This window comes from Falco biarmicus, chromosome 3 (genome assembly GCF_023638135.1).
Source record: "Falco biarmicus isolate bFalBia1 chromosome 3, bFalBia1.pri, whole genome shotgun sequence".
Classification (NCBI taxonomy): domain Eukaryota; kingdom Metazoa; phylum Chordata; class Aves; order Falconiformes; family Falconidae; genus Falco; species Falco biarmicus.
The window spans coordinates 104,593,807-104,605,952 of NC_079290.1; the positions used below are offsets into that span (position 1 = coordinate 104,593,807).

Here is a 12,146-nt window from a genome sequence, read left to right on the forward strand (position 1 = left end):
AGGTTTGGGAATTCCTCGGTGGGCATTTTGTATGAACGTGTCTTTTCCTGTCAGCTGCCTATGAGTGGCTGCCTGGAACCACAGCTGACGTTGGAGAAGGACCTGCTCGGAAAACCTGCTCAGAAAACCCAGCGCCTCCCTTGCAGAGCTCTTGGTCCCCTGAGGAGCTGAGGATGTGCAGGATTTGCCCTCGTCTGTGATGAGCAACTCCCTCACCGCCCTGTGGGTGGGGGAAGCCACCAGAGAAAGCCACGTTCGGACTGAAGCAACTGGCGCTTCTGTCAGTCCCAGATCAGAGGGAGGTCACTGCTCCCTCTGCTCTGCCTGCCGCCCGCCGGGGCTGCACTCCGCCTCTGGCACAGCACCACCAGCCATCAGAAATATTTTTGAAGTGCGGGGAGAAGACGGTCATGACTCAGAAATGGCCTAGCAGGAACGTCCGCGGGAAGCTTTGCTCTAGTTTTATTACGGAGAGGTGAAGCAAAAATAAGAGTGAAGGAACTGCTCCAGCAAAACTGATGGCTGCAGAAGAGGGAGGAGAGCGAGCCGCAGCCCTCTTCCAGGCTGGGACTCCAGCAGCCGAGTGGCACGTGATGTATCAAGGCCAGATGAAATACGGAGGCAGTTCTTGAGGGTGCACCTGCCTGACTTTTTCATCTGCTTGGCAAGACAAGGTGTCAGATGTGGGAGCTACGTGCAAGGCAGAGAAGTGGGGTTGGATGGCACGGGTCCCACCGCCAGCACTGCCACTCTCTTTGGTGAAGGGAAAACAAATCTCACAGTAGCAAGGGTGCGCTGAAAAGGTCGTTTCTATTGTGGTGGCTGCTGCTATTGCAAAAGATGGTGAGCTCGCAGCTCCTCCCTCCAGGGTGAGATACAGGCAAGATGACCTAGCCATGGAGGGAGAGGAGAGAGCTTAAAAGGTCGGAGAATAAACCAAGCATTAAAATTGCCAGCAAGTCCAGGCTGGTTTTCCTGAAGGACACTAGAGATGTTGCTGCTTGACTGAGCACAGTAGACACTCCCAGACCTGATCTCCTGATACCAACAAGATCTTTCATAATTCCTTTAGCTTCTGCAGTGCGCTGAAAATACCTATCTTCTGAAATATTTACCTCATCCACTTCTTCTAGTAGAGATGAAAAGGAGTGTGAAATGCACCTATAACCTGATGGATCATCTGGCAGCTTTGGTAACTTTTAGCAGGGGGAGGTGCCAAATCCCATTTATGTCTCCAAGCCCAAGCTCTAAAGGATCGGACACCAATTATCACAGACAGGCAAAGGGCACTTGCTGGGAGAGGTGACAGGCACCTTGTTATCTACAGCATAATATGAGTACTGAACTCTTCTGGGTAGAAACTTTGCATGAGTTTTTGAACAGTAGGATAGAGGCATTGAGAGAGTGAGATACCCGATGTCCCTTGGAGTGGGAAAACTGAGACTCAGTGCTACCATGCCTTTCCCAGCTCAAGCAGGTCAAGGACCACCAGGAGGCAGCTTTTCCCGCCCCAAGTGCAGCTCACCCATGGACCAGAGCACTGGGGGTACAGAGCATGACCTACCATTCCTGCTTCTTGCAACATCTAGATCTGATTCCTTTCTGAACTGTATCTGGTATTACTACCGGCATGCAAAACAGCTTTCCTGCAGCCTCCCGTCAGTGCCATGCCTGCCCCGTGTAGTTCACAAAACCTGACAGTAGTCTCCGACTGTAGCCTGACTGCCTGCAAGCAGTGGAATGAGCTGGCTTCCTGCAAAAATCTTGCACAGAGCCTTCAAACTATGGTGGCAGGAGAGGATGAGCAAGTCTCTTCCCAGTGGTGATTTAGCACCTACACATCCACCGCGAAGTTCTCCAGCCCAGCCTCAACTGACTGAGCTTCCTCATTCCTCACTGGGTGCCCAAGCAGTGAGCTGAAACAGCAGCACTCCCATTGCAGCAAATGTCTGCAGCTTTGGCTTGTGGGGAGCAGCTGAGACCAAAACCACTTCCCCTGGGAAGATGAGGTCTCCAAAGCAAGGACATTGCTTAGAAAAGAGCCAGCTGACATGGGTACATGCAGACTCGTCACATCCCAGCACAGAGCCCTGCCCCCATTCAGACCTCCCTGGTGGGGCTAATATCATCATAAGTGTTTTCAGCATTATGGTTTCTGGCCAGAAATCTTCCGGTGAGATCTACAGACCAACTTTTTAATCCCTGAGACACTGAGATAAACCAGAACAGCTTTCCCAACCTTTTTGCCCAGGATTAAATTCAGTGACTTTTAGCACAATCGTTCATTGACTGCCAGAATGGCACCGCACCTGGGAGTGCTGTACATGGCTGAGAGGGAACGAAATGTTCCTGCACCTGCAAAACAAAGGGAAAACATTACTTCCTCCAGATTTGTGTGACAAAGCTCGAAAACACAAAATCTGAAAAATTCAAACCAGGCAAGAAGTCAGCACTGACCGTTCAAGGATTTAGCTGTGTCCCTTACCCTGGGGACTTCACTCTGCATGAGGAACTAGGGAGGGAGAGCCAGAGCCCCTTGAGACAGGAGCTGGCAGTTCCAGAGACCCTTTCCTTTCAGCAAACCTGTCTGCTGCCCTCCTCTGACCTTTTTCTGCTTTGCTCAGCCCCGTGTGACAGTCTCCCAGGAAAATGTCGCATAATGAAATTGCCTGATTCCTCCAGCTGTTCCCCCATTACCCACCCACCATGCCAAGGCTGCTGTATTTCCACCTGCCACTGAGATCGCGGAGAGCGCTTAATGGATTATGGCTGGATAAACAGTAAAACTGAGCATATGTGAACACTTCAGCCTCCCCTGTGCCTCCCGTGCTCCTGCTCAGTGGATGGAGAGGTCTGCCGGGCACATCTTCCAGGGCCTGAGGCTGCAGTGCCAGGCATTCCTGGATGCAGCTCAGGCTGGAGAGCTTGGCTGCATCAAGGGGGCTGGAGAGGTCAGAGGCGATGAGGATCAATGGATGGAAGCCGGGAGCTGCTGCTGTGCATTGACTTGTGCTCGCTGGTCTGTTCAGGGGGGTCCCAGGAGGAGATGGCTGGAGGGTTGTCAGGAGTGGGACTCTGCTCGAGTCCTGAGTGCTTTTTAGACGGAAGAGAGGGCAGAGCTCACTGGATCAGGCCATTAGCTACATGTGACAGACAAGACGTGTCTCAGGTGGGCATGGGGACTGAGCCAAAGAAGAGGAGAAGCAGCCCATCTCCCTGCATACGCTGTCCTCAGGGCTCCTCAGCCAGCACATCAACCCCTACATTTTTGTATCAACAGACACATGATGGACTGGTTTCTCATTCTTTAAAACTCAGTACTCATTCAACAGTTTCACACATAAACAATATAGACAGAAGTATGTACACAAAAATATTAAATGAGATAGATCTTTATTAGAAGCTTCCAGCATATTTTATCTGTTCTCCTCCTCCACAAAACTCCTCTTAACTGGATACGCAGCTGGTATAGTCCATACAGAGCCTGTACGTCTCTCTCTTGCTATTTCCTGCTACATATCTCACTGTACAATTGCACAGTGTTCTTTCTTATCAGCAATAATACATGGTTGTCAGTACAACTCTACACACATTAAAATTGCATGGCACTCTGCATTGCAAGGGAAGAGCTAAACCTCTCCTCTCTGGTTTCATAAGGCAAACATTGCCACAATGTTCCTATAAAGCTCATAAGCAGATCCACACAGGTATTCTGGGCAGGTTTCCCCCGGTACCTTTGTGGATCTGGTCCCTAAGGGCTTAGAAAATCTCACATTCGTGCTGTTACCAGACTTGGAAGTGCAGAAACCCCCTCATTAATAATGCCCTTTAGTGATCAAGAAGGCACTAGAAACCGGGAAGAACCACTTATTTTTAATTTTTCACCGCACTTTCCATTCTGGGTCCGCTCCAGCCCTCTCCAGCCCCACAGGTTACACACCCAGCCACAGCACCTCCTCACCCAACATCTCTTCCCAGCCCACTTTATGTCTCTGTGATGGGAGGCAGCGGAGGGACCAAGCTGTATATATAGACCCTTCATCTGGTGATTGTCAGAGCCATACATGTACACATACCTTTTCCTTCTCCTCTCCGACATGCTCCTGTCTTTGTCAGGGCTCTTTCCTGAGGCTCCCCGGTGCTCGGCCCCTTTCCCTGCTGGTCTTGCAGCCTCTTCTGTCCTGCGCAGCCTCCTGCAGGGCCCTTCCCAGCCACCCTTTCCCCTGGCCCTGGCTCCATGATACTTGCCTGTCCTCTGCCTATGGGAGTGGGATGTGACCTTGCAGTGGGTGCTCCTCACCCGCAGGGACAGGCACCGCATCTGTGGCTCTGGCTCAGCGGGACTGAAGGCGGCCACATGCAGCAGAAACCCTATCTCAGCCTCCTGAACTGTTAGACCGAGCCATGACTTCTTGGAGTGAAATCCAAGAGGATGAGTCCTCCTGCAGTGAGCCAAACTGGTCATGGGAGACTTGGCCCTTGCCAAGCGAGTGGCCCCTCTGTTGCCTTTAGCTGCTGCCCAGCTAGCCACACACAGCCAGCACATGCTTAGCAAAGCACCATGTTTGGGCAGAGACAGCTCTTCCCCAAAGCTCTCTCCTCTCTTCCTTCACAGATATCCCAGCTCTTTCATAGGAACAAAGCACTTTCCTGGTTTCTTTTGCTCTCTCTTCCCTCTGCCCCCTCAGTGCCTTCCTTTGCCACCAGCTGCCTTCAGCAGGGAGGATGGACAAGCAGGACCCTGCAACTGATGGTGTGACTACTCCTAGGAGATAGGACAAATATGCAAGAAGTGTGCAAAGAAAGAACAGAGCCAGCCCACGCCGGGCTCCTCTTCAGGTACAAACTGCCTACAGTACTGTAAATGACTATCACTGGAAGGGTCCTGCTTCCTGTGACATCCTGTCCCCTTAGGGATGGGTCCAGAGAAGTTTTGGTGCTGGGATCCAGGCTCCTCACGATGCCCAAGAACAAAGTCCCTGGCCTCTGCCTCCACCGTCCTCGCATGTCCTTGGGAAGCACCTCTGGTTTTGTGCTGGGCTAGGTCCGGAGGTGTCCTTCTCTGACCTGCCTTCGGAAGTAGCGGATAGCAGAAAGCGTGCCAAAACTTGCCAGGAACACTGGAAAAGAGCGCAGCACATTTCCAGAATGAGTCTGTGTGCTTCTTCCAAAGCCAGGGAGCTGGTGGAATCACCACCCCTGGAAGCATTCAAAAAATGTGTAGATGTGGTGCTTAGGGACATGTTTAGTGGTGGGCTTGGCAGTCCCAGGTTAACGGTTGAACCTGATGAACTTAAAGGTCTTTTCCAGCCTAAATGATTCTGTGATTCCAAACCTGATGGTCTTTCTCCAAACTTGAAGATCACAAGTTATGTGGCTCACTGTAAACCACAGGTCCTGGGGTGTGTGGGTGTGTGTGTCACTCCCCTCCCTTTCTCAGTCCCTTCCTGCCTTTGCTTTTCATCCCCACCCCACCATCCTTGTTCCCAGTGCATTCACTCCTGAGCTGTCCAAAGCCTGGCCAACTACATCTAGTCCTATAGTCTGGGCACAGGAATCACACCACCATTTCACAAGAAACAGCTGCTTTTGAGGGAAACACAACATAGACTTCATGCGTGTGGTAGAGATGAGTGGTGGTTAGATATACAGCTTCATATGGAGATCTAGTGGGTCTAATCTCGATGAGAAAGCCACAGTAGGGTTTCAGGACAGTCCCTTCATTTTCTACTTCTGTTTGGACCAGGAATATGCCAAGAAAAATATAATTTTGTGGGTTATCTGTGGATACTCTGATCCCAGCCAAGCAGAAAATACCCAAAACGCAGAATCAGAAAATGTAGAGATACAAAAAATAACTAATGGAGATGATACACAGAATCAAGCTCTTCTCTGTACTTTTAGCTAATATTTTTAGCATGGCTTATAAAAGAGGTTAAAACCCCCTGATCTGTGCCCAAGCAAAACTGGGAACCCAAGCCATGCCTTTGGATTTCCCAGTTTAAATTCAGACTTGATTTTGGTTTATGTGTTAGAGCCTGGGACATAGACAGGGAAATTTAGCTTGTTAGAACCTAAAATGCCAAAAAAGAATTGCCCAGGACGTTAAGCTGTCTCTGGCCTCCCCTCCTCACCTGGGTGCTTACTGCACGCTGGGTTATGCAATCCTGAGGGCACAAGGCCGTTACGTTTTTCACACCCTCTCTAAGGCCACATCTACCACCTAATACTAAGAAGGCAAGGAGGAGCAAGCCAAAAGCTCCTTGTGATGATTGCACGGAGCAACTTTAGCTAATGAGCTATTCTCAGCTCGGGGTGTCAGCTTCCTGTGTGACCTTAGCGGGGAACATTCCTCCCCTGGACAAGCAGCGGGAAGCCCTGACCCTGGCATCTCACCCCATGGCAGGGGCTCTTCGGTGCCCACGGGCTGGACCCTGCGCTCAGCTGCTGCCACCAGGGCAGCACTGCTGCACTCACTTGTCCCCTGCCCTGCTCACCCAGAGACCCGCACCCCTTGGGCCACAGCTCGGCTAATTTGTGTTGCCTGAGCTTCCTCTCTCCCCACCAGTTATTCCAAGTGCTGTGGTTGGAGAGGAGGGGAACTGACAGAGCTCCGTTTACTTGCAGGACTCAGTGCACCAGGGTAATACTTCAGCTAAGCTGTATTTAGAAAAAAGATTATACCTTTACAGCACATTAGAAAAATGCATGTGTTTGTCCCAGCTCAGACGATGGGAGTCTAAACCTGCATCCTCAAGGTACCGGTTCAGCTTCTAACCAGCATGGATCCTAAAGAAGTCTCTCTTCCTCTGACACACTGGTCCTGGTCCCTGTCAGAGGCTGGATGGAGCAGGGCCAAAGCCAGGAATATGGACTTGTCCTACAGTTCAGTTCAAGTCAGCAGCCACTTTGTGTGGGGAAAGGACAACCTAAGTGAGTAGGAGTCAGGGCTGCCATTTCTATAGGAGAGAGAAGGTATTAGAAAGTAACGGGACAGTTTGGAAAAGCAGGAAAATGACTGCATTTTCCCACAGGGAGTGTTAGAGTGTTAGCATCCCTGCCTTTCTCCTCACTATGACTTCCATGGGGTCCTTTCCCACCCCTCTCCTGCCAGGCTGGGCACCATACGTACTGGTCTTCCAGGCATCCGGAGACTGCAGGTCAGAGGTCTTCACTGCCCAGGACGCAAAGGCACAGAAGACAAGGCACATGTCTTTGTGGGTCAGCGCCAGCGGAGCCTCAGGCCTCCCTGTGAGAAGAAGAGCATGAGGCTTGGGGTTTTACACTACCGCCTCTGCCACAGCAGGCTCCAGCTGCGTCAGGGCAGCGAGTCCCTCGCACTCCCAGAGAAATACATCCTTCTCACACATTCACCCTCCCAGAAGACCTTTTTTCAACATTGGTCAGGTCAAACATGTCTATTTAGGACTTGGGTATGTTTCCTAAGGAGAGGGGCACATTTTTCACCCCTCTCAGTTTTACACTTCGTTAAGAGCCCAAGGCAAGTATTTGTTAATGCTACCCATGGCCCTCAGAGGCACAGCCAGTGTGTCACTGCTTCCAGGACGTCTGCCTGCCTCACCACCTCCTGCCCACCTTCCCAGTGCAGCCCTGTGTGATGCCTGGAAGGGGGTCTGGGGGGTAGATTTAGGAGAGAGCAGTTCCCGGGGTGGCTGCTGATGCACCAGGGCTGCAGGCAGGTCTCTCTGGGAAAGGTCTCCTTCCTGCAAGACAATGTACCAAGGCACATGCATCTCTAGGACAAGCATACGCCCCCCGAGAAGCACCAGTGCTCAGCATCTCTCCTTGGATCCCACCTCACTCCCGCTGCCTGCTAGGTCCAGGGAGGGAGACAGCCCTAAGTGCTCTGCATTTTTTTCTTTGCTGGAGTTCCAAGCCTGGTACAACCTGAAGGCGTGTTGCAAGAGTAGGTTATTTTTGCTCCTATGTTTATTTGATCAGGCTTTTAATTAAAACGGGTTTATTAATTATCTACAATGATGGCAAAGGGGGTTTTCTCTGTGCAAACAGACCGGAAGCTCTATTTTGAGGCACCCTTTGGGATGACTCATTCATTGTTTGGGTTTAATATTAACTATGAGGCGCTGTGGCTGTAAGCATCATATAAGCTTTAAGATAAATATGCTGGCTGTCCTAGTGGGTCAGACTTGCTGTCCCTTCGTTCCTGTTTCTCTTACCTTCCTCCAGTAACAGTTAATGTTCAGGTAACCTCTGAGGTCAAGGGTGTTTTTGACATTAGCATGTGTTTTAAAGTCCCCACACACCTCTTTCAGCTGGAAGCCTTGGACATGTCCCACTCTGTGCACACCCTTTCCCCCACAGATATTAGATGGATTAGCAGCCCAGCAGCCACTGCCTTATCTCAGGGGCAGGAGTTCTTTGGTACAGAAGGATTTTGCTGCTCTGCCTCCCACTCCCTCATCAGAAATACAGGTATGTGGTTCTGCAGGCAGTCGGATGGTGGTGGGGTAGGGGATTCCTGTCTCTACCAGACCCTGCAATAGCACCAGCCATGTTCAGTGCAGCTGTCCACTTCAGTACGTTTTCCTTGGTCAGAGGGCAAAAGAATAGATTAGAGCCACAGTAAGTTATATGCATTCAGGGGGGACAACTGAATCAGCTAGGACAGGGACTTTCGGCCAGGGTGAATTTCAGCCTGTTGCATGCATTCTGTCATGACCACCTCTGCTCCAGGACCAGGGTTTGTGGAGAGAAAAGCAAGTTATGCACAGGATATACCCAGATTCCCTGTCCATGCCTCCTGCAGTGCTGGGAGCCAGCCCGTGGGGTCTGGCCAGCAGTACTTGCTTGGCATAGGGACAGTGTGAGCATCGCAAGAGAGAGCCAATGTGACACAGCATGTCGTGGTGGTGGCTTTAGCCGCGCTTCCCCTGCTAAAGCCCAGGGCTGCTGCGTGGCAAGGTGAACATGCCAGGAGGGTGATTTCAGAGCAGCTACACCTGGCAAAGCCCACCAAAATGCTCCCATTTGTAAGGCCGCTGCAGCTGGAGTGGCGGTGGCTGCGGCAGGGCCAGAGCTGGCTACCAGGCTTCCCCAGGGGCAGTGGGAGCAGGGGAGATCACACAAGGCAGAGGCACATCCCTGAGCGCAGCAGCAAGTTGGGGCCGTCGGGCAGGGGGTAGCAGTGCTTTACCTGTCAGTGCAAGGGCCATGTCCAACGTTTCTGACCGTGCCTGGCCTCTTCCCAGTGGGACGAGGGGGAGCTTCTCTCCAGATCCTCTCTGCACAAAGGACTGGGGGGCAGGGGCCTGGCCTCTGATGAGATGCATTGGCCTTTGCAGGAAGGACTTAAAAGCCCCTACGGCCTTCCTCACCTCGGAGGTTGGAGTGATTGAGAAAATCTGCCTCCAGCCTGCCCTGTTCCCAGGCCTGTCTGGAAAGAAGTGTTCATACACCTCAGGGACTGAGATAACCAGGGAGTCTTTGACTGGAGCTGAGTTGGAGTCCTCCTTTTGCAGCTGAGCGTGGTCCAAGCTGCTGAACTTCTTTCGCCTCCTGTCTTTACTCTTGACTTTTTTCCTGTTTCCTTCTGGTTCATTGAAAAAATATTCATACAGTTCAGGCAGGGACATTTCCCTTTCCAAGGGTGCTTTCTCCCCCTCCACTGAGTTCTCCACTCCTTCTTCTTCCCCTTGGGAGTCACAGAACAAATACTCATACATCTCAGGCCAACTCACGTCCAGGGTGTCTCTCCCTGCAGAGGCCCCAGCTGCAAAGCACGCGGGGGCCAGCTGCCCAGGGATCTCAGCTGCAGGCTCTCCATGAGCTCCGTCAGCAGCATCTCCTCCAGAAGCTGCCACACTCTTGGGAGGGAGAGGCTTCCCTGGTATCTCCTGGCATGCCGCTCCCAAAGGAGCCATGGCTTCACTGGCAGGGATCGCCAGCACATCGTCACACACACCCAAGGCACCAGCCTGCCCTGGCTTTGAATGCTTGGTGGCCTTCGCCTTTCCCAGGGGCTGTGCCCCTGGCTCCTTTGCCTTCTGCTTCGGGGGAGCGCCCGCGGCTGGATCACCCTCATCCACACCAGGGCTGGGCACTGACCGTTTGCTCTCCCCTGCCTCCTCGCTCCCCACCTTCACAGGAGCTGGCTTGGCTGCCTTCTCCTTCCCTTTGCTCTTTCGTGAGGACAGTGGCGAGCTTAAAGGTGCCTTTATGGGTACCACGGTCCCCTGCGCTGCAGTCCCTGCAGTCTCCCTGTCCCTCTGGGCTGCCTCTGTGGCACTGGCTCCACGTTGCTTGCGGCTCTTTCTCAGCTGTCCTGGCACCTTGGGCCTCACGACCTCCGGGGAGCCAGCCGGGGAGCTCGGCTCGGCAGCCGCTCTCTCCCTGCTCGCCTCCTCCTGCGCTGGGCAGCTGGGCGCTCTGGGCGCAGTCTCCAGGGCAGGGCTTGGGGGATGGTCACGCAGAGGTCCCCGTAGCCCAGACTCCGAGCGGGAAGTGTTGCTAGGACTTTTCCTCGCTGAACCCTCTGGGGAGGCAGCCAGTGCCAGCGACCTGCCTTGCGTTGGCGTCCCCGGTTGTGCTACCACTGGGCTGCCATAGGGCTGCTGCCCTCCTGCATCCCTTCCCTGTTCAGGGGCGCTCGTTCCAGCCGGGTGGCTGGGAGGCTCCATGGCCTGACTGTTGCTGGCTGCTCCTTTCTCCGATGCTGATGCCAACTGCAGTGCTGCTGCTTCACATGCTGCGTCCTGTCCTGAGCTGCTCTCGGCTGTGCCGTCAGTGGGGCCAGCAAGGGTGGCTGCAGGGGGACAGGGGGGCTGCCTCCCCTGCGTGCTGGGCATTGGAGCAATCAAAGGGCAGCTGGGCTTGTCGCTCTCACACAGAAACCTGCCGACCGAGCCCAGGTCCGCTTCGTCCTCGCTGCCCGAGAGAAGCTCCGGCAGGGAGAGATGCCCACCAGCAGGCCAGCACAGGGAGGCGTCTCCAGGCACCCCACGTGGGACAGAGCTCCCCGTGCCAGGCCCTGGCCTGCTGCCCACCCTCACTGTGATCTGCCCATTTGTGCTGGCACGGCAGTCCCTCCCCGGCACGCCGTCCCCTTGTTCAATGTCACTGAGACACTGCTCCTCAGCCGTGGCCAGGGCGGCTGGTGCTAGGTTGCATTCTTCCGACGCCAAGAAGAACTCAGCCCAGTCCCTGTCATTCAGCTGGATGCTGTACTCAAAGTTGTCCATGCCTGCAGCAGCAAAGCAAGAGGAGGGGGCCAGAGAGATCAAGGCATGAAGAGGGGGTATCAGCATCAGCAGACATAGCAGAGGTATATGCCCCAAACTCTTCCCCCCAGATTCCTGCCCTGCTTCCCTGTCACCGGCATTCACTCATCCTCACTCATTTCCAGCTGAAAATGGTGAGAGGTGAGGGCAGCTCCTGGCAGGCTCAGCCAGACAGGTATGGTTGTGCTGGACCATAACCCAGCCAGCAGTGACAGAGACCACTACCACCCCCCTCAGGTCCCTTCTGCCTCTGCTCCCCGAGCACAGCAGCACAGATGGGGTGGAATTCTCTCCACAGCAGCACAGCAGTATTGCACTTCACATACCCCTTCCCTACTCCTTTTGCCTTTAAAAAAGTGGGGGGGGGATATGCTCGTGAGCATTCCTGCTGCCACAGCATCATGCATGAAGGTAGCACGAAGCACAGTCCAAACAAGGACATTCCAGCCAGACATGGCAGCTCCGTCCATACCCATGGCTCTCGGGAGGGAGATGCAACAGAGCCCAAAACCAGCAGAGGGGATCCAACGGTAGGAGAAGAAGCAGAGAAATCACAAAGCTGCATCCTACCTGTACCACAATCTAAGCCAGTGATGGAGCCATTCAAAGAGCCACGCAGAAAAATCCTTCCAGCACAACATGATGCTGTACCCTTGATGGGGGCAGAGAGCTCGGCTCCAGCACAGATCCATTCAGGGGCTAAAAATAGACACCTCCCCCTCCCTCCCCAGTGTGTCACTTGAGATCCGAGTGTGATGGGTTCAGAGAGGGCAGGCCCATATATAGAAGCTGGTGGGGAAGATGTGAGGGTGCCAGCCAATGTGTTTCTGTCCCACAGCCTCTGGGGTCTCTGAGACCACACCTGATGCCCACTGCTCTGTTCTGCCC

The 12,146-nt window shown here is 53.4% G+C and overlaps 1 protein-coding gene across 1 annotated transcript; it reads right to left on the bottom strand.

Moving 5' to 3' along the window:
- Nucleotides 1-435: 435 nt before the first annotated feature.
- Nucleotides 436-11,919, bottom strand: PERM1 (PPARGC1 and ESRR induced regulator, muscle 1). Its single transcript, XM_056333734.1, has 4 exons — nucleotides 11,829-11,919; nucleotides 9,176-11,221; nucleotides 7,133-7,249; nucleotides 436-5,120 (listed from the first exon to the last, which is right to left on the bottom strand). Exons 2-4 carry the CDS (start codon nucleotides 11,217-11,219, stop codon nucleotides 5,041-5,043), a joined length of 2,241 nt encoding a protein of 746 aa, XP_056189709.1. The 5' UTR covers nucleotides 11,220-11,221; nucleotides 11,829-11,919; the 3' UTR covers nucleotides 436-5,040.
- Nucleotides 11,920-12,146: the final 227 nt, after the last annotated feature.